Genomic DNA, 23,232 nt, shown 5'->3' with positions numbered 1-23,232 from the left:
AAATAGAACTTGCTGCCTTAAAAGATAGGTAAACAAAATACACACACACACACACACACACACACACACACACACACATATTGATACACGCAGTAACAGTTGAATGAATTTCCAAAAAATTATTATAAATAATTTAGGAAAGTATAGAATATAGGTTAATTAGAAACTAAGTTATTGACTACTTACTTACTATTCTAAGTGTTTTAGGTGAATTGACGCTTAGTCTTCACAGCAGCTCTATGGGATAGGCATATTGCCCCCGTTTTACAGATGAGGAGTCTGAGTCACAGCTTACACAAATTATGCATGGTCACACAGCCAGCAAGTGGCAGAGCCCTCATGAGTCCCATGCAGCCTGGATGCATAGCATGGACTCTTAACCACTGCACCAAACTGCCCATAAAATAGAGCTGAGTTAATAGAAGATTGAGATGGAGACAAATTTTTTAAAGAGCAGGATGGATTAAGAAAAGATTGTAAAGAATCTAACTTATAACCCAGTTTTAAAGTCAGTATTAGAAACCTAAACATTAGGTCTAACAGAGCAGGAAAGTGGATTTAGCAATTTAGAAGACACTTGAAGAATCTTCCCAAATGAAGGGATGAAGAACAAAGACTTTTGTGATGAGGGATAGATGCTTACATGGAGAGCATGGAATTCAGAGTCATTATGAAGATCATTTCTCTTTCTGAAGGAAATGATAAATAGAACAAATCAATAAAGACATAAAAGAAAAAATCCTGCTCTAAAGAAAGATCCAAGTCTGCAGAAGGAAAAATGACTCTATATATGGGGAAATGGAATGAAAAAGAACAACACATTCTGGTGAGATTTTTTAAAATTATTTTTAAATGAAATATCATTCAGAGAGAAAAAAAAATCATTTAGAGAGTCCTTGCATATCTCAAGTAATCTTCTTGGAGGGAAAATTTTGCTTAAAGCCATTTAATAAGCCAGTAGCACATAGAATAAATTGTATGCAAATGTGGTTTTAAAATAATGCAAATATAAACATTAGAATCTCTCTCAATTAAATTTTTAAAGATTTATTCAAAGTGAACCACAGATGAGCTTCAAAGTCAAAATTTCAGCCGTGAAACCTCTGGCTCCTCGGGCCGTCTCAGAGACTGCTCCTAGAATCACCTTTGCCTGGATCATTCTCCCTACTCCCTCCGCTCTCTCACCCTTACTAGGACAGCTCATTCTCAGGCTTTAAGCTGAATGTCACTTCTCAAAAGCTATTCCCCACACCCCAGCCCCACCACAGCACTCGTCACATTTTAATGTCTGTCTCACCCACTATGCTTAAGTTTAAGGAGCAATTGATGCCTGTTCCCCCCATCTCATCCCCATTGCCTCACACAGCACCTGCCATGTTCTTGGTGTTTAATCAAGATTTGTTAAATGAGTGAATGAATAAATGAGTGAATGAAACGTGCACTCTCTAAACCCTACTTATATTGAGGTAAATCAGCATATCCCCCTTCAATGTAGAATTTTCACTTCTAGGTGTCTATCACAAAAGACATAAGTAGAGAAAGAAGTCAAAATTTATGTATAAGAAATTCCACTGTTATAAAATATCTTTAAAACTATCTATTTACACTTAAAAATTTCATCAATGCCTTTGGATACCTGATGGCGAAGATTTGCTATCTCCCCTTTCCTGATTTTTCCTCCCAGGGAAGGTAGGTCAACTGATGTGCACTTCTGTTCTCCATACTTCCCCTTACTGTCTCCAACCCTGGAGAAGATGGATTGAAGTATTTGATGAGTGACTATGGGACGAATACTGAGTTTGCTTAACTCAGCCCATCCTTCTTTTCTTTGGGAGCTTGTAGTGAGCAGACTTTCAGCATCTCCAGGCTTAGGAGCCTGCCCCTCAGCAATCTGTGCCTGGGTGGGCAGATCCTGCCTAACTGTGGGGTTCTTCAACTGGTTCACTTGGCTAACAGACCGAAGATCACAATTTCCAACCCAGACTCTAACAGCTATAAGGGTTTTGCTTTGTTTCTCTCTCTCCTCTTTTGTTTTATATCTCTACTTATTTAGAATCTGAGCAGCAAAGAGGGACGCTATGTATTAGCTGCCCTCAGAGATTCTCTGAAAACATCACATCTCACCCCATATATTGGTTTCTTTTTCAATATCATGAACATGAGAAACATTTTTGCTTTGTTTATATGTGTATCAATTCTAAATGTTGAACATTTAAATGATAGATAATAAACTCCTTAATCTATATCAGCTACTATAATTTGATTATCTGTATAATAGATATGAAGACAAAATATGTAGTTCACTTCTTATCCTTTGGAATTCAATTTATAACTTAGGGGTAAATGCTAGAGCTTTAATTTCACTCAAGGTTCTATAGCTGACTGATTTAGAAGAGGAAAGAGATTATGGAGCAGAGATTTTCCTCTGGGTAAAAAAAAAATTTTGTATTTGCAATTCCATCAAAGATCAGAGATTAAATTTTATCCATTTTACTTAAAACTTCTCCCTTACCAGTCATCCCTCTCATGCTCCTTTCTTGTGCTTCATGATCGAGCCTCCTTTAATAACAACTGGGCGGAAATGAATCACTGACTCAACAGCAGCTGAGAAGCTTATACTCTGTTTGTCCCCTTCTTTTCATATTTTATAAAGTGCACTGGATATGATTTTTTAAACATATCACTTTAGAATTTTTCTTAAAGGAATTTATTAGAAGTACCATCTTATTCCACCTGCCAGAATTCCCTGAGATATCCTTTGACAGGTACAGGGAACAAAACATGTATAAGAAAAAAATTGAAAGTCTGGAGCTCTCCATTTAATGCACTCTGAGTAGTTGCAGTCTCCTCAAGGGCCACTATTTAGTTAGTCATTCAAATTAGATCGTTATTCATAGAATGAGCAAGCCCATGACAAACACCACAAACTACTCGACGTCAGACATTAGTCCTTAGCTTGGGTACACAGTGGTGCTGTAAGCCATGGTAGACATCTAAAAACAAGCAAATATACCAATAACAAGGAAGGAAGGAAGAAAGAAAGAAGAGAAAGAATGAAAGAAAGGAAAGAAAGAAAAGAAAGAAAGAGAAAGAAGGGAAGGAAGGAAGAAAGAAGGAAAGGGAGGAAGGAAGGAAGGAAGGGAAAGAAAAAGGGAAGGGGGAGGGAGGAGGGAGAGGGAGGGAGGGAAGAAGGAAGGAGGGAAGGAAGGAAAAGAAAGAAAGAAAGAGAAAGGAAGGAAGGGAGGGAGGAAGGGAGGGGAGGGGAGGGGAGAGGGAAGGAGGGACGGACTATTGCCCTGTATTTTCCTAAAATCCATCAACATATATAAAGAAAACTATAAACTCTCACAGTTATCAGTTCTCTGTAGGGTTATTTAAAGCTCAAAAATCTCTGCAATAGTGTTGCCAGGTTAACATCAGGCAAGAGCCCCCCAGAATGCTTCCCAGCATGGACATTTTTTTATTCTATGGCTTACTTTTGAGGGGTTACCAGAAAATGAACTACTGCCTATAGAAAAACAAGTACATAAATTCTAACGTCTCCGCGAGTGACTAGCCCTGATTTCCAATTTCAGTGTCTTTAATAAAAGCTTTGGGTTGGTTTAAGACTGAATCTTGGATTTTCTATTTTACCACTCCCACTGTATAAACATTGCTTAGATGTATGTACTATAAGAAAAGTAACTCTGGAAGAAATTTCGACCCTCCAAGTATAAAAGATATATTATTAAATAGTAATACATTAAAATTAGTAATTAAATTAGTAATACATTTACATTTTGTTGATGATATTTACCTTTTCTTGGTACCTTTAAAAAAAATAGTTCTTACTGCACATTTTCATTTTAGTTCAGCTACGATGAAGCAATACATTGTACAGAGAAATATTTTGGGAGTTTGTGGTCTCTCCAAAGGAATGGATTTATATGAATTGAAGATATGGGCTTGACTCCTATCAAAAGAAGAAAACAACAAGGATTGCCGTCACCCTGCTCATGGTCACCAACAGCTGAAGCACTGATGTCCCTTTGTTGCTCACCTTAGTTTAACACTGTTTATGGTTGTTCCAATTTTAAATATTTATTTATTTATTTGGCTGTGCCGGATCTTAGTTGTGGCATGTGGGATCTTTGTTGTGGCATGCGGGGTCTTTAGTTGCAGCATGCGGGATTTTTCATTTGTGGCATACCGGATCTAGTGCCCTGATCAGGGATCGAACCTGGGCCCTCTGCACTGGGAGAGCAAAGTCTTAACCACTGGACCACAGGGAAGTTCTGGTTGTTCCAATTTTAATGCAACACTTTACTTCCTGTATCTTTCTTTGGAAGCCTGCATCAAGAAAATGACCTCTCATATAGAAATCTGAGGACCTTCAAAATATCATAATTGATGTCAGAGTCAGTCAGATAGAATTATATACTTAAAAGTGAATAGCCAGGACTTCCCTGGTGGCGCAGTGGTTAAGAATCCGCCTGCCAATGCAGGGGACACGGGTTCGAGCCCTGGTCTGGGAAGATCCCACATGCTGTGGAGCAACTAAGCCCGTGTGCCACAACTACTGAGCCTGCGCTCTAGAGCCGCGAGCCACAAATACTGAGCCCACGTGCCACAACTACTGAAGCCCGTGCACCTATAGCCCGTGCTCCACAATGAGAAGCCACCGCAATGAGAAGCTTGCACACCACAACAAAGAGCAGCCCCTGCTCACAGCAACTAGAGAAAGCCCGCATGCAGCAATGAAGACCCAATGCAGCCAAAACTAAATAAATAAAATAAACAAATTTTTTTAAAAAAGTGAATAGCCAATAGCTCTCTTAGACAGATGTCCATACCTCCAGACTAGTTCATTTGATCCCCATTCCTGATTTTTCCTTCCAGGGAAGGCAGCTCAACTGATGTGCATGTCTGTGCTCCTCAGTCCCCCTTACTGTCTCCATCCCTGGAGGGGATGGGTTGAAGTATCTGATGAGTGAATGTGGGAAGAATACCGAGTTTGCTTGACTCAGCCTATCCTTCTTCATCGTGGGAGCCTGCGGTGAACAGATTTTCTCTGCAGCATCTCCAGGGTTAGGAGCATCCTGTGCCTGGGGCACCATCCCCATCAGGCCAAAACCCAGATCTAATCAGATCACTATCCTGCTTAAAATCTTTCAATGTCTTATAATTTTAAGGAAAATTCCAATGTCCTTATAGCACAGAATGCGAGTCCAATCATGATTCAACCCCTATCCACTTCCAGTCTGATCTCTTGCATTTTCAACAGATGCACCCATCCTTCCAGCCACAGAAAACATGACCCATCCATTTATACCCTTAACGTTCCTGATCACATGAAACATAACTAACCTCCCACAACCATGTGGACACTCACTGGTTACACTGGTCAGGCCTTTTGCAGTAACTCCAAATTTCATTGTCAAAGGAACTGATCTAGTTCAGCGTTTTCCAAGTGGCTTAGGGTGCCACCACCATGATTTTGGCCATATCAATATTATTCATCTACTATTATTTACTTAATACCCTTCTTCAAGCAATCCACGTTTATTAAATTATTAAAATTTAAATTTCATATCATTACCAGCAATGGAAAACCAATAGAAGCTGCTACAAGCAAGAGGCAACTGTAAAAATAAATACAATGGAAACAAGTCATATGAAATTTTACCTAGACTGGGTTGCCTGTTCCCCACCTCCATCCCCCAAAGGAAGACACCACACACATTAGAAAAGTGTTAAAGACGAGTATCAAAATGAGACCTCTGAGATGTGTTCAGAAGGGTTGGAGAGGGACCAATATTCTCAATGTTAATTGATTTTACTTAATAACTTTGCACGCACTACCTAAATCAATCCTCTCATGCACCAGGGTATGTGCTCTCACCCTGGCAAACACTGGCCGAGCTTAAATTCAATTACAACAAACGGAAAACTGTGGGCTCTGGAACCACGCTGCCTGAACCTGACTCCAACTTCAGCACTTTCTAAATGTATATACCTAAGCTAGTTACATAACTGCTCTTGGACTCAAACTAAGAATAAGGAAAATACCAATTTCAAAGTTGTTTGAGGGTTAATGAAGAAAAGGTTTTGAGACAAAACATGAAGCAAAAAAACGCACCCCAAAATATTTATTCATCAAATGATAAACAGAAAGAGATTTAACTCTGTCAAGGGACAAAAGAAAAGACATTTTGCTAAAAATGAAATTGAGCAGGTACTAGAAAGACCATTTGATCACATATCAGAGGATGATGAATGAAAGGATGGAGGGATGAAGCAGACTAACACAGGATGAAGGAAACAAGTAAAGACAAATACCACAGAGTTTCTGTTTTTCTTTTCCCTAACCTGTAAATCCAAGATCTCAGACTTCTGCTAAGACCAAAGCTTTCTCCACCCCATGTTACTGGCCTCTTCAAGACCATCTTGTAAATGCTCATGGGCAAATCTGCTCAATTTTACAATCTGTATTTTTATGTCTGTGGTTTTATTTCTCTTCAGCTATTATTATCTCTTCTGGTTGACGCCAGTGAAAACGTAGGTTCTCGTGTGTCAGGGGGCAGTGTCCTGCTTGGTCGGGATTTATCACCTCTGCCAACTTCACCTTCACCACTTCTAATCCATCCTGCCCTGCCTGTGGCTTCTCTGCTCTGTGGGCCAAGCACACTGTTCCTCCTAACGCTGCTCTGGGAGGCCCAGGACCAAAACAATGCTTCATGTCCCGTTGTCAATTAGGAAATATTCCTTTCATATTTTTTTAATAAATTTATTTATTTATTTATTTTTGGCTGCGTTGGGTCTTCATTGCTGCGCGCAGGCTTCCTCTAGTTGCGATGAGCAGGGGTTACTCTTCCGTTGCGGTGTGCAGGCTTCTCATTGCAGTGGCCTCTCTTGTTGCGGAGCATGGGCTCTAGGCATCCGGGCTTCAGTAGTTGTGGCACGCGGGCTCAGTAGTTGTGGTGCACGGGCTTAGTTGCTCCGCGGCATGTGGGATCTTACCGGACCAGGGATCGAACCCGTGTCCCCTAAATTGGCAGGCAGATTCTTAACCACTGCACCACGAGGGAAGCCCATCCCTTTCATATTTTAATGGTATATAGAAGAACTTAAAATCATCTTCAAATCAACATCAAGATGTTGAGGGTGAATAATTAATTATATTTAGAGACATTTATTTTTAGAACAAAAATTAATGTTTCGAATGACCTTAATTCTCTTAAACATAATTTTACCACATATGAACAAAACACAGAAAACCATAGTGCTACAATTTTAGATTCTACGATTCCAAAATCAAGTTGCTCCTTCCAAATGTGTACTAAAGTCTGTGATTATCTCTAAAATTTAATTATCTTGATATGACTTCTTCAAGTTAGAACCTATGAACTCTCATCCATACTACGAAATGCAAGACTAAAAAACAAACAAACCTTTTATTCTAAAGTTAACATATAAAAAATTATAAATGTAGCCATAAAATTGAAAAGATTATTTTCCCATAACGTCGAGAAAAAATTTTGACATGCTTTGGAATGTAAGTGAAAAGAACATGGTCCAAAAATGCAGGTTATAGTCTTTGTCACACTGGCTGTGTGACCTTTATCTGTGTGGGCTTTAGTTTCCTTCTCTAGAAAATAAAAAGGTTGCGTAAAATGGTCTCAAAAGTTCTGTAATTATACGGGCTTTCTGCTCTTATTTCACTTCTTCCCTCTTACCGTTTCCCAGAATATTTACTTTGTATGCATGTTTTATTTTTTCAGCAAGTGTTTATTGAGTGTCCACTCTGTGCCAGGAAAATTACAAGGCATTAGAATATAGAAGTTGAGAAAAATATGGTTCTTGTTCACAAAAACCTTTCAGTTTAGTGGGCAAGATGGACATTCAACAAACAATCAGAAGCATTATACTTGATGATGATCTTGAGAAAGAAAAACCTCACCGTGCTCTGCGGGTTATAATAGGTGACCTAATTTTGATTGGGGGCAACAAGGAAGCCACAATGAAGAAGTGACATTTAAAGTGAGGAGTAGAAGGAAGCATATCCCAGCCTTCCAGGGGTACAGGGCAAAATGAAGAATAGTCCTGAGAGGGGCAGACATGGACAAGTTCAAGGAACCGAAAGGGAAACAACGAGGCTAAGGCAGAGAGCATAAAGGGGTGCGGGCATGAGTGACAGGGTCCCCTCTGGACTATCAGGGATGCTGGTTTTTATTATAAGTGCGGGATGTAAGCTCTTTATTATAAGAGCTCACATTATTTACTGTGAACTCACTAGGTAGGGACATTGACCCTGAAGTTAGAATCTGAGCTCCACCACTTACTAGCTGAGTGACCTTGGGCAGTTTCCTCATTTAGAGTTATTGGGAGGATTAGATCATTCAATGTAAATAAAGTGTTTAAAACAGTGCCCAGTGGTGGTAAGCACTTTGCTGTGTATGTTGTTATTATTAGCATCATTCTTCCTGGCTTCAGGACACAGAAGAGCTCAGAGGAAGGAGTACTACACTCCAGGTGCTGAGACCAGGGCTCCAGGTGCATCTCTTCCCATACAGGCTGTTTCCACAGTAAAATGAGGAAAACTTAAAAGGAACTGAGATAACGCTGAATTGTAATAAAGAAACAGAAAGGTAACTTTAAGTGAACAGAAAGGTGCTCTTGAATCTCTTCTCTGATTTTTGAGATTAAATGGATGTTGTAATATTGGAAAAATATTTAAGAATTCTTGCTTTGCATTGCTCATAATATTAGTTCTAGAAGACGAAAATGGCATCCCACCTAAGTTTCCTTCAAAATTTATCGAGTGTACCATCATTTCTGGTTCTCTTTCATCAATGGTGAATCTTTCAGAACCTCTATAATCACCTAACTGTACTGTTTCACATTGCAATTTAGAAACCTCAGCAAATAAACTTCTCATCCACGTTGGTGATGTGAGTAACTAAGATCTGTAAATAAACAACAAAGCTTTGGATAAAGATCAACTATTTCAATGGAAAATGTCCTATGATTTACTTTTTTCTCCACTGTTCTTTGCTTCAATTCCTAATAATTTTACAAGGATCCCCTGGATTTTAATAAACCCTTCCTTTTCATCAAATGAAAACACAAACTTAATGTTCTTAAATTTGCCTCATTTTTATAATATTTAATTACCTCTTATTTATCAAGTACAAGGCACTGAAGACACAAAAAGTATTAAGACATGGGTTATCCCTTTAAAAAGGTGGTAGTAAGAGATGGAGGAGCAAACATAATAAAGAAGGAAGAGAGAGAAAGGAAAGTTAAAGGCTTGGAAATGCAGATAAGGTTAGTGTATCAGTGCATAAAAGGGAAATCAGAGTAGTAAACCCCAGTTAATTTATAAAGTTAATTATCTTCTTTAAGTTTATTGATAATCTCTCAGGGATATAGTTTATCACTAGGTTTGATGGGATGGTTTATCACTACATTAATACAGCAGCACTTCATTAAAATTAATATGAGTTTCTAAACTGAAGTCATTCATTCATTCATTTATCCACAACCCATTTTTTTTAATTTATTGAAGTATAGTTGATTTACAATGTTGTGTTAATTTCTGCTGTATAGCAACGTGACTCAGTTATACATATATCTTCTTTTTCATATTCTTATCCATTATGGTTTATCATAAGATGTTGAAAATAGTTCCCTGTGCTATACAGTAGCACCTTGTTGTTTAATCCATCCTATATACAATAGTTTGCATCTGTTAATCCTAAACTCCCAATCCTTCCCTCCCCCAACCCCTCCCCCTTGGCAACCACAAGTCTGTTCTCTATATTTGTGAGTCTGTTTTTGTTTTGTAGATATGCTCATTTCCACAATCCAGTTTTGAGCTTCCCCTAGGACTTAGAATCGGGTCTAATTTGATAACAGGCTGCTGTAGCAAGGGTACAAACTGGCTTCTCTAAAACTTCTGTACTTTATTTTCCCCTCTAAATATTTACATCAATGAGCTTCTGAAATGAAGATTCCTTTTCGATCTCTTCTACCTTGCTATCTGCATTTTTCCTATGAGATAAATAAGCTTTTATCTGACTATCTGGATAGATCTTACAAAACCTCAACCACATTAATAGCTGTCCTTCTGGATCCATCATGCCAACATGCTGACACACCTTGTCCAAAAGAAAACAAAATGAGAAAAGTAAGAAACTGGAGAACAAAGAAAGACTGAAAAAATTGGTTAAAAATCAGGCTGCTACTATTTACAACAGCCAAGACATGGAAGCAACCTAAATGTCCATCAACAGATGAATGGATAAAGAAGATGTGGTGTGTGTATATATATGTATATATATATATGTGTATATATACACACACATATATATATGTATATATATGTGTGTATATACACACACACACACACACACACCATGGAGTACTACTCAGCCATTAAAAAGAATGAAATAATGCCATTTGCAGCAACATGGATGGACCTAGAGATTGTCATACTAAGTGAAGTCAGACAGAGAAAGACAAATATCATAGGATATCACTTATACATGGAATCTAAAAAAATGATACAAATGAAAATATTTACAAAACTGAAATAGATTCACAGGCATAGAAAACAAACTTATGGTTACCAAAAGGGAAAGGTTGGGGGGGGATAAATTAGGAGTTTGGGATTAACAAATACACACTACTATATATATAATAGATAAACAACAAGGACCTACTGTATAGCACAGGGAACTGTATTCAATATCTTGTAATAAACTATAATGGAAAAGAATCTGAAAAAGAATAGATAGCTAGATAGATAGATAGATATAGATAGATATATATTACTGAATCACTTTGCTGTACACCTGAAATTAACACAACATTGTAAATCAACTATACTTCAATTAAAAAAATAGAAAAAAATCAGGCTGCTATATTACTTTCAAATTATTTAACATTTAATGGGACATCAGTCCTTTTTTAAAGATGTTTATAACCTTGGGTTAATACATGAAAACCAGGAAAACACAAGGTGGTATAATTTCTTCATCAAACCACAGAGAAGCTAATACCATAAACTCTTCAGGGAAGGTCAAGAGTAAACATTTCTTTTCTTTTTTTAAAATTTTTATTTTATATTGGAGCATAGTTGATTAACAATGTTGTGTTAGTTTCAGGTGCAGAGCAAAGTGATTCAGTTATACATATACACGTGTCTATTCTTTTTCAAATTCTTTTCCCATTTAGGTTATTACAGAATATTGAGCATTTTGGTGAGTTTTGTTAGACACAAAGTGTGTGATTTTGTTTTCTTTTGTAACACAGACGTAATATACAGGCAGATAAGTCCCATGCAATATGACTGCCAACTCTAGTCTTTTTTGGACTAGGGAGTCCAAAAGAGTATGGAATCCTCTTAACTCCTTGGGGAAAGTATGTGAAATAAAAGCTTTAGGCAATGTTTTATAATAAATCACACTATCATCTTTCTCTCTCGATAATTCCTCTGTTCTCTTGCTATTCCATTTTTGCCCCCTCCTCCTACCTATTACCAGGTGATCAGGTGGTCAGAACTTTATAAAATAATGGCTGAAAAGGGGGAAGAGTTTAAGGACCACCCTAACTGCTTGAACCTATAAATGTTCATAGATATTTTGAAATCCCGGAATTTTCCCTACGTGTTAGCAGATTAAAGGGAGGGTATGCACTTTCTTCATGGATCGCAGTGTCAGCCATGAATAAGGGTCTGATCCCCAATCCAGACTTTCCCAACAGCTATTGCTGTAATGTGAGGTTTAGGAAACAAAGTGACAGACAAACTTTCTCTGGGTTTTAGCAGTAGTTGAATTATGCATCTTTTTCTTCTTTCTTTAAACTATACAGGTTTTTAAACTTACCCCGATAGCTGCTAAGATTGGGGCTTGATAAATCCACTTGATGTCTCCAGCACTAAGTTCCCAGCATCTGAGACATGAAAAAGAACTTCCATTAAAGAATCAGCAAAGCAAATAAGCAGTGAGATGTAACATTTTGTTTTACCCAAAATTCCAGACCCAGGTTTTTGATTAAGAAACAAGTAGACAGGAAAATAAAAAAATCTCCTAGAACACCCAAAACAGTAAAAAAAAAAAAAAGTGTAACAGTCCTGGTTTCCATACTATTAGCTACCCCCTGGGGATAAGTATTATAAATAGTGGTTTATTGTTTTTATAAAAGAGTCAAAACTATGTTTCTAGAGCCACAAAAAAATTAGTCTTCTAAATGTGGTACCATTGATTCTTTATTTTTGTTATCACTGGAAAGATCCATAACAATCAAACCCTGTTGATAGAGAAAGTCCTCTCACTTTCAGAATTTACTCCATTGGTTGTAGAACATTGACATTAGTACATTCTTATCCACAGAAATGCAACAGAAAACTGACAATCATGCAAATGATTCTTGTTGATAGGAATGTAGAAGAAAACTGAATGCAAATGATTTTTGTCCATAGAAAGGAAAATTAGCTGTGTTTGGTGGAATGTAATTGCTCTGTGATCTGTGAATATTGACGAGTTTTTACATTTATTTGTAAAACTATTTCAGTGTACATATTACTAGATATAAACATGTAATTCTTTTATTTCTCCTTTGAACCAGTTACAGCATCTTACTGGTTTCCTCATTAATTAGTGAGTTAAAAAATCTTGATAGGTGCTCATTTTATATTTGCATAAGATCATGATTTTATCTTCTATTTTAAAAAGTTAGTTTTTAACAGTACTTAATAAAAACACGATTTGATTTACTTATTTGTTATATTTATTTTCTGCTTCCTGCTCACTCCAACTAGAATTTAAGTTTACATAGTCAGGGATCATTGTTGTTTTTGTTTTCTGTTACAAGTGCCTAGAACAGTACATAGCATGTAGGTAGTCAATAAGCATTTGTTGAATTGAATTGAATTCAAAGTAAGTTAGACTCAACCTCACCCAATCTGGTTCGTGGTAAAGGTCTTACACTAGAATAAATGGAACAGAGTTGAGAAAAACTAGTTCCACTTGAAACTTTAATGTAGCACTTTAAACGTTTTTTTTAAATTAAAGATACATAAATAAAAGCCTTCAGTTTCTTTCTCCTTAGACAAAACCTAGCATTGATTGTGGCAACAGTAAATGAAATTTTATAAAGAAATTTTAATGATATAATGATAACTTTTAAATTCTGGATAATAAACTTATTAAGAAAGTTACTTTTAAATTAATGAACAAATTATGGATAATAAAAAGCTATTTCAACTATTCCTTGAAGGTAAAACATTTTCAGTGCACATGTAATAACAACATATTTTTTAAATATAATTTTGTATATAGGCAATACATTCTCATTTCAAAAAACAAACTATAAAAAGATAGACATTGAGACCTCTCAGTCCTCCCCATGTTCCTGTATACCTCTGACCTTGCCTTTCTCCTTACAGGTAACATCTTTTATTACTTTATTGTATATGCTTTCAGTATTTCTTTATGCATATACAAACACATACAAATATTATAATCTTATTTTCCCCATCTTACAAAAGTGCAATGTACACTCTGTTCTGTAACTTGCCTTTTCCTTTTAATAGTATATTTTTAATTTCTTTCCATATCAGTACCAAGAGAGCTTAGTAGCCCAGCATTCCATTGGAAGGAAGTACCACAGTTAAATCAACCAGACCCCTAGACCAAAGTGTAATTCTGGTCCAGCCACACTGAAATCTGAGAAGTCAATGGGCTTGAAGACTGAATAAGAATGGAAATCAAACACAGGGAAATTTTATATTTGCATACACCTTACTTGTTTACACATTATTGAACATTGCCCATATTATTTGTATGCATCTATTTTCCACATTGTTCAGCCAGGCAAGAAAGATAAAAGTGTTACTGAGTCGTGCAAAACATCTATCACACTACGCTAAAAAGGCTTCCCACTGTAAGGAAAGTGGCACATATTGTGAGAATATAAATTGAACATTGCTTCACTAAATTTTGGATTTCATAAATTTGGATTTCATAAATTTTCTTTTCAGCTTTGACATTTGGTAATATCTTCATAATCTTCTCTGCTTCAATGACATTTCATGGTGGTGTCTCCTGACACACTGGAATTCAATTACACAATTTCAGCTCTACAAAATACTTGTGTCTGGAAGTAGGTCAAACCAGCTACTTCTAAAAACAGGAAAAACTTGACTTTGATCATTTTCAATGTCAAAGTTTCAAATTTGCCCTTTGATAAGAGGCAACTGAGGTTTCAGATATTTTAAAGAAAATGCTATTAATCCTTATTTTTCATTAATTCTTCAATGTCCCAGCTCACACCGTGTTTGTTAACATGGCTGAGAAACTACCCTCTGTCCAGATTTTTTAAAATAAATTTTAACACTCTAGGAAATGCAGGACTAAATGTCGGTAAAAACATAGTTCTGAATGGTAGAGCATGAAACACAGTAGTCTGTATGCTGAATGGTAAAGCATACAGACTAGAAAGTAGGATTTCCTGAAGCCAGGACTGGAAACAGGAAATGCATTGTTCCACCAGAGGGATCCAGGGAATTATATTGATCTAATACTGTATTGTCTCCACAACTCACACTCTGATAAGAGTAGAGGAAGTGAAGTCCCCTGAGAGCCATGCAGATTTCCTAGGAATGAGGGAGTGTATCTTTTCTTGGTCCTTTCAATTGCAAGCCCTAAGGTTCCTGCTGGCATCTCTTATCTCCTTTGAATGAGCCGGGAGAAGGTAATAAGGTATCTTGTAAGGTGTTTTTGCTTTTGTAAGTAAAAAGAAAAACAAAATTATTCACTTTTTAAGTCATTTGTCCAATCTAAACTTCCCAATTATCTTACCCTACCTTAGTCAAATAACACTTTGATAGAATTTGATAGAATTTTAGAACTGGAAGAGACTTCTTTTGTATATTCTATAGAGTTTAGAGCTAAAACTGGGTCTTATCTGCTTATCTCTAAATGTCCAAGATAACAGAGAAAATCAGAGTTCTAGCTTTGAAAGGCCAGATCAGAAAAAGATAAATCGCAACTATAAGAGACATGAGCAGGGGCCCAATCTGTCCTTTGGAGATGCTCCAAGTCTGCTCTCTCCACTTGAACTTTGTGACACAGCACTATACATAGGTCAGATGATGACGCTCAAGAAAACCCACAAAAACTTTTTATCTTAGACAAGCTGAATTTCATGAGAAATCAGATCTGGCAATTATAAAATCATGCCATGAATGTGGTAATACAGTTTTATTTTCTATGCAAAATAAATATAAAATGACCCCTTAACCCAATTATCGCACTCAGATCAGGGCACTATAGAATTCAAGATTTTATTCTAAGTAAGGTAGGAATAAATATTTTATGCAGAAGAGTCACATGATCTAACTTATATTTAATATTTTTACATTAATACATCTGTTTTAGAGCAATATTTAGTATCAGTTGTATTTTTCAAAGTATTACATACCTAATGGATTTTTTCTAAAAAATGATAAACATGTATTTCTTATTTTTTCAGCAAAAAGACTTATGATTATTAATGATTTAATATCTAGCTTATGATTCTTTTAAAAATGCAAGATAACTAAGAAAACTAATTATCTAATTCAATATAAAATGTACTATGAATATATTTGCTTTCTTTCCTTGCTCAAGGCCTGGACTAGCTGTTGAATGGATGAATGAGTCAAAATTGCTCCAGGCTAGCTGTAGGCTTTGGAGATGTAACCTGATATCTCTGGGTCTCATTCTATTCACCTCTCAAATGTGGGGATTGGACCAAACAATGCCTTCAGTTCTACCTTCCCTAAAATTCCAAATCTAAGTGATTTGGTTACACATCTCAGGGTAAAATTATTTAGCATTATTTAGTACCCCTTTACTGACTCAACCTCCCTCCCTCCTCCAAGAAACCAAACAGCAATGCTGCAAGTTTTCTTTGAGATTTCCAATATCGCTGTGTAAAAAAAAGCAAAGCCAGTAAGTTCTACAACTGAGGGAAAGCTGATGGATGAATGGGGAGTTCTGGAACAAGGCTGCACCTAAAGATAATCATCTGTAGACTTCAGATTTGGGGGAACAGTGGTAGGTTCTTTGTAGAATTCAGGTGCTCACATAATGTGGCATTTTCTTCACTGCACAACTGACAAAATGATTCTGAAGGAAATACTCAGTGACTCAAAACAAATGTACGGGCTCAATGAAAGAAAGGAGCAAACAAAAAGGAGTTGCTGTCAGGAAATGTACACGATCTGTGGATATTAAACTGTATTCTGTTAACAGGGAAGAATGCTCAGCATTACTACATCTATAAGTTAAAACTGTCTCTCTTTAAATCGCCTTTTCATGTATCATAAGTGTATTAGTCTGCTTGGGCTGCCATAACAATATACTATAGACTGAGGGCTTAAGCAGCAGACATTTATTTTCTCACAGTTGGAGGCTGAAGTCTGAGATCAAAATGCAAGGCACTGTCATCTTGCTGTGTGCTCATAAAACCTTTACTTCATGTGCACACACAGAGAGAAGGAGCTCCCTCATGTCTCTTCTGATGAAGACACTAATCCTATCATATCAGAGCCATACCCTTAGGATTTCATTTAACCTTAATTACCTCCTTAAGGGCCGTCTCTCCAAATACAGTCACACTGGGGATTAGGGCTTCCCACATATGAATTTTGGGGAGACACAATTCATTCCAAGCAATAAGTTTGACCATGAAAGCAAAGAGCAGGCACTGAATGCTTCTCCATGTTCTCCTTTTCTTTCTTTGACTCACCATTACTAAAAACAGAAATAATATGAAAAAATGAATGTTTCAGTATCCATTCATCATGTAGCACCCAAAGAGAAACAGACAACTGGGGGGCTAGTGATTCCCTAGGATGGATTCCACTTCTAATGTGCATTTGTTTTATCATTTAAGAATATTTAATTATGCTATAGAAGACAAGAGAACAAATGGGGTGGATTAAACCTACAGTTTGCATTAAATGTAGATCAGTAGTTAGTAAGTAGAGCACATGCGTGTTAAGCACAGGTACTAAATATCTGGGGCAACTGAGCACTAAATAGTCATGATGCACTAAATATATAAGAGGCACGAAGTATCCCCAATATGCAGGAAGTACTCGATAGTCTTGATGTCTTAATTCAGCCACTGATTAGTGGAACCCATGGCCACATATCCTTTGCCCAAAGAACGCAAATAAAACCCAGAGCTGCTCAGCAGGCTAAGTGGCAAGCTAGAGCCATGGCCAGGTGAACTTGCCCTTATATCTCTCTGAGACAGCAAGTGTGTGTCTCTGGCTCAAGGCACCTTCTGTCTGTGGGTCCCCTTGTTGCAACCACATTTCTGGTCCTCATAACCACACCATCAGTGGGGAATGCTGATGTGGCAGAGAGAGTGAGAGAGAGACAGAGAGCAGATATGAGTACTGCCTATCCCGGGACTCAGGTAGTGCAGTCCTTTCACCTGTGTGCATAATATCCTAAGTGTGTTAACTTACCCATCTCTTTCCCCTTGCTTCTCACTGTATGTTTCAAATTGATTTCATAAACCAATGGAGTTTATGACCATCCTAATCGGGTCTGTGAGTCTTTCTGTCCCATGACTCTGGGATGAATAGCTTGCTGGTAATGTATCAGAGGCTACAAGGTAATTTCCCACATAACATCCCTAAAGGGCAATGTCATCAAGAACAGCAGCAAGTCTTGAGAAAATCCCAGGCTCTTGCTTTACCTCTTCTTGTTTCCACTCACCTTGCATCAGCCAGAGTTGCTCGTGCCACAGCCCAGGCTGTAACAAATGCCGCTGGGAACCCTGCAATCAGAAGAGGATTCAGAGACCATATTTCTTTTAAGATTAAGGAATTTTTTTCTTATATTCATCACATAAAAATATACTATTAAAAGGTGAGAGAGAAAAACAGGCATGAAAAATGTTGCTATGTGAATATGAAAAGTCCACTTAATTTTCATCTTGTCCATTTGAGAAGGCAGGTGGTACACTGATGTTATTCGTTCTCAAAAGTCTGAAGATGAAGACTGGCTCTGTTTTCCTTTGAGGGGTGTAAGGTTAAGCCATGTATGGAGGGGACCGAAGTTCCCGGGGTCAAAGGCAGGCGGTGGTCGGTGCATCCAACTTTGCCTCTTGAAATGTCGAAAGCCACATGCTTTCCAAGAGGAGTGAAGCAACAAGAGGGACTCATGAGAAGTGGCAGGAAGGCTCCTGTTCTAAAATACTCAAATGTTCTCATTCTAAAAGTTGAAGGCATAGAGAGGCTATATTGCAAGTTACAAAATTAGGAAGTTTTGATCAGTTTAGCCCTTCTTTTTTTGTTCATATCAGCTCCAGACAGAAGCATTTGCAGGCACTGAAAGCTTAGCAAAGGGTGGTGCTATATTAGTTTGATGATTTGAGCATGACATATTTGTCCTTCATAAACAATAAACACCTATGAGCTTGCAACATCAACTCTATTATACTGACTTTCCATGAGTCCTTTGCCCCCAGTAAAGGTTGACTGCTCAGTTCACGCTATACTTGGACTCTGACATCACAAAAAATCACAAACCATAACTTTTATGCAGCACTGCAACAGAAGATCGAAGGATTCAATGGATAACTTTTCATTATGTGGCCTTTTAGAAAGAAGTTTTAAAAAAAGGAAGAGAAACCATAGGAAGCGCCTTACAAAGAGAGAAAAATAATTTAACTCAGAACATTTTTTTAACACAATATTCTTTACCTTTTAAAAAACACATTTCTAAATTTTCAGATATATTTTCTAAGCCAAAAAAGTAAACATAAAAATAGATTCAGATGAAAAAAATTTCAGAAAAAAATTAAAATAAGGTGATATCCCACAAAAGGGAATTTCTTTGGTCTCCTTAGTGATCTAATTGAATTTAACCTCCGCCTGCCTGTGTGGCTATTTAACTTTATGACTCTATATTCCAATTTTATTTATTGTTTTTATATAACTCCTTTTTTAAAAATTCTGCTCGAATTCTATGTTCTAGGAAATTTTTGTCAAAAGAGATCTACCCAATTCTGGTTAATTCGTAGGTTCAGCTTGCTATTCTATCTATCTATCTAGTCCATCTATCCATCCATCTGTATAAACATATATCCACTTAGCACTTATTAAATGCCTTTTCATTTGTTAAGAACTGTTATAGTCTCAGAAGATTAAAAAAAAGAACAGAATAAACAATATTGCTGATTTCCTGAAACTTATATTCTGGTATGGGAGGCAAAATTAATAACACAACTTCAGTTATCAATTAGCGCTATGAAGAAAAAACAAGAATGACACTATGTAATGGAGAGAGCATGGCTCCTTCTGACAGAATGGTTCAAAAAGGTCTGACATGGATCCCTTTGCTGTTCTACTGCCTTGGTTATCTTTAAAAAGTGTCTGCCTTTGATCAAAATGTTCACATTTTCTCATTTGCAGGTCTTCATCTTCTGCTTCCTTTACAATCTCCTGATCAGGCAATTTCCTGAATGATGTTCTATATATAGAACATTGATTAAGGTGCTGGATTTGGAATTATGTTTTAAATGATAATTATAGCAAATACTTTATATCAGACACCATGTCTTAATGAAATTGCTTTTCTCATCCACTTGGAAGACCCTCATTCACAAGATGAGCACAGAGACAACCATGGAGGAATAAAGAACAGAAACCACCTTGAGGCTTTTTAAGAATTTTTGGTCACCAATCTTAGTATCACATTATTACATAATTGAGAACACATAAATAAAGGGAAAAATCTTTGAAGTCTAGATGTTATTTTAAATTTAAGTGTTACTTTAAGTAAATTTAATGTAAATTGGAATGTTATTCTATATTTGTATTTATCTTAAGAGCTGAGTTATTTTCATAAAATACATCAGTATAAATAAGTGATTCTGAGAGGGAAGGAATCTCTGGTCTAAGAATAAGTAGACTCGAGTTTTGGTGTGGCTTCATTATTATTCTCCCTTAAAATGAAGGTTTGGACTAATAGTAGTCAAAAAAACTTCAGCAATTAAACACTTTCTTCAAATAAAAACTTATACAGCAGCCCAATGCATAAGCCAGAGATGCCTTGAAGCCAAAGTGGGGTAAAAGGGTCTTGCCATATGGGCCCATGTAATTTTGTCTTGTTTTGGACACTTCAGAGACTTCATAGAACCCAACCTCAGCCTTACCCTCCTACTGAAATGCTACTGTGGTATTGCAAAGTCATAGCTTGATCATTAAGTGTAGAGTTAACCCTAAAAATTAGAAACCCATCATGACATGGGGATTCCCAGATTTGCTACAGACATACAATATCTTACTAACCAGAAACCTTGATTCCCCTGGGAATCCAGTCTATGTTGACTGGTCAGACATAAAGCTCCAAGCTATGTCTTCAGTTCCCTCTCTACTCACTGCAGGATGCTGGAATTTAGTATCTATCACTTGCTGATTCATTCTTTGAGGAACCTAAAAATTCGTCTATATAATTTTGATAGAATTGTTCTCAAGTCTCATAGGACTCTAAGGCCAATACTGAATGAGCCTTTCCTCTCTGTAAGGAAAACTGCAGAGCCTTTAAAGTTTTCCATTGTTACAAAGATGAGTGTCTATTTATGAAACTTCAGAAGAGTTACCCTCTCCTGAGATGGAATTACTACAGTTAAAAAAAGAAATCTTTAAAAAATATATCTAATTCATAGTCTAAAATCTGCTCTAGAAGAAGAGTAAGGCATTATGAAAAAGGACCAATCTAAAACAAAAGAGCTACAATGGAAAAGAAAATGTTTAGTGAATTAAATATTGCCAGTGGGCAGAAACTGTAGAAGATCAATTGGTGGAGAGGAGGTGGAATCTTGAAACCAGGTGAACACACAGAGATAAATCTACATAATGTTTACAAATATAAATTTAAATTTGACTATAATTTGTTTTCTTTTAAACAGATAATAACCTGTAGAATTTTTTAATGATAAGTAGTAAAACCCCAAATTACATCTTGAAGGTCTGGAAAAAGTAATAAGCAGGGAGAACCAAATTCCTTATCTTTCATAAAGTAGGGCCAAAATATAGATCTTTTATTGACTCTAATGGTTAAATATAATTTTAACTTTAAGATAACTTTAAGGTAGAATTAATAATGGCATTAAAAGTCATAGGGCAAGGGAGAAACAGTTTTTCTAGATTTTTAAATTCAGCTTAAAGCAAACAACGAAGATTTTTAATTGTATAAAGGTGTTATATTGACTATCATAATTTTATGAAGAACAGATTTTATAAATTAAATATTTTGAATATAATACATATGATGAGAATAGGCTTACAAAAAATAAAATAACCTGAAGGGTCAGACTCCATGCTTCTTGTGTGCTGGGACTTTAACATATATCTTGTATTTCAATTATATATACTGCCAAATGGATGATCAAAAATTGTTTGCTGGATTGAAATCATTTTATACAGAGATAATAAAATTGGAAGTGTAGTACCTTCTCCTGATTATTTTAAGATAATACAAAATATGAAAATGTTCTACAAGAAAGCTTGGCAACAGTGACGTGACTACGTGGTATAACCAGGACAGGTGCTTTTATATGATAATACGTACATTCTGGCATCTCATCTGACAGGTGAAAATTAAGAATGGCTGCTAATACAGAGGTAAATTACCACATTCAATAAGGATAAAGAAGCAAGAATGACACTTTTTTTCCTATTATGTTGTATATTATATCCCTAGTACTTATTTATCTTATAACTGGAAGTTTGTTACCTTTTGACTGACCTTTTAAATATAGAATTAAATATATTTTTTAAATATGTAGTTGGAACTGAGAATAAAGTGCCTTATTCATGAGAAAATTGAGCAGGGATAGGAAAAATTAAGAAAATGGTTAGTTGAAAGAAAAGCATAGTCATCATTAGAATTTGCCTTTACTCCTCTATACATCTTTTTTTGTGATAAAGATATACAAAAAACAGTCATTTTAAATATCTGCCTTCAATTTACTAAGGCAGACATGGCATATGTTCCTCTTTAGATGGTAATTTCCTTCCCTGCCAACTTATTATTAAGAACCAGCAAAATCAATGTAAATAATGCAACTCCACATATCATTACAAAGTCAGTAATAAAGTGCTGAGTATTTACCTAGCTAAAGAGAGCTTAAAGTTATAATAATTGGGTCCAAATGAACAACAAAGGAATCCAGGCAAATTCTCTTCTCTAGTGAAGCCAATAAATCACTGGAAGAAAGTCTGAAACTGGGTTCACTATGGATTAGTCTAGCAAAGGATCCTGCAAAGCAGCTATAATGTTTTGATATTTATTTTTCTTATAGAAAGTTGGAAAAATGAGTCTGAAATAAAAATGATATTTTAAAATCATACTCTCAGTGTTGAGATAAGAGAAAATAATCTATTAATCAAATAGAGTTGGATATTTACTTCAGTAGCAGAGAGAAATTCTTAAAAGAATACTACTATTTTTTAATTATATATGCCCTAGCCTAGAGCATTTACTTTTTTGGAGTTGCAAAGAGAGAAGCCGGAAGATAGACCAACCATAGAACCATAACTCTGTAAAGATTACTTGTTACTGTTTTAATTGTGGTTAATTACATAATATTGCACGCAAGATGTTTTTTGTAAAGTGATCTTCCATGTAGATACTACTTGCTTTCATGCATGTTCTTAAACCATTCGGTGAAATGAAGATTTCAAGTTGTGATGCTTCTCTACTGTAATTGTCACTCTTAAGACAAAATTTTGTGGACAAATAATTAAAGTTGTAAAGGAAGGTGAGAACCTCATACTTGCATAGAAGCTCACTGGAACCCTCACTGTGTTTTTAATTCTCATTTTCATAGAAAGATATGAAAACTAGTTTCCTGGGTTTCAGTGAGGCAAACTCCTGATTTTATAGAGCGACAGACTGAGTGATACAGCCCAAATAAGAGCTGACAGGGGAATTTGCTATCAAACCAATATGTAAATAAAGAAAAACAAGTTTATTACTAGTGTGACCAATGTCATAGAAAACCAAAAAATAAAATGGAACTCAGACCAATTCATTGTTGAATTTTCTATCAACATCTTTACCAACTTCTAGTAATTATGTGGGTACACAGATATAATTTTGCCTTGAAGGAAAACTACCAAAAACTGTTGAGAAAATTTCCAAAGTACCCTAAACAAATAAAGTGTATCTTTTTTTATTT

General features: G+C 36.2%; 2 protein-coding genes across 2 annotated transcripts in view; one reads left to right on the top strand and one right to left on the bottom strand.

Moving 5' to 3' along the window:
* Positions 1-23,232, top strand: part of LOC309663405 (gamma-crystallin B-like) — a 309,600-nt gene that overhangs the window by 18,387 nt on the left and 267,981 nt on the right. The window lies entirely within an intron of this gene.
* Positions 1-23,232, bottom strand: part of PTH2R (parathyroid hormone 2 receptor) — a 105,462-nt gene that overhangs the window by 18,331 nt on the left and 63,899 nt on the right. The window contains exons 8-9 of the mRNA XM_082467161.1: positions 17,760-17,820; positions 11,868-11,934 (exon numbers count right to left, since the gene is read on the bottom strand). Coding sequence (XP_082323287.1) covers positions 11,868-11,934; positions 17,760-17,820 — 128 coding nt within the window. The remainder of the gene's footprint in view (positions 1-11,867; positions 11,935-17,759; positions 17,821-23,232) is intronic.

Source organism: Balaenoptera physalus (assembly GCF_965194825.1).
Source record: "Balaenoptera physalus genome assembly, chromosome: 6".
NCBI classification, from domain to species: Eukaryota; Metazoa; Chordata; class Mammalia; order Artiodactyla; family Balaenopteridae; genus Balaenoptera; species Balaenoptera physalus.
This window is presented reverse-complemented; position numbering and strand designations above follow the sequence as displayed.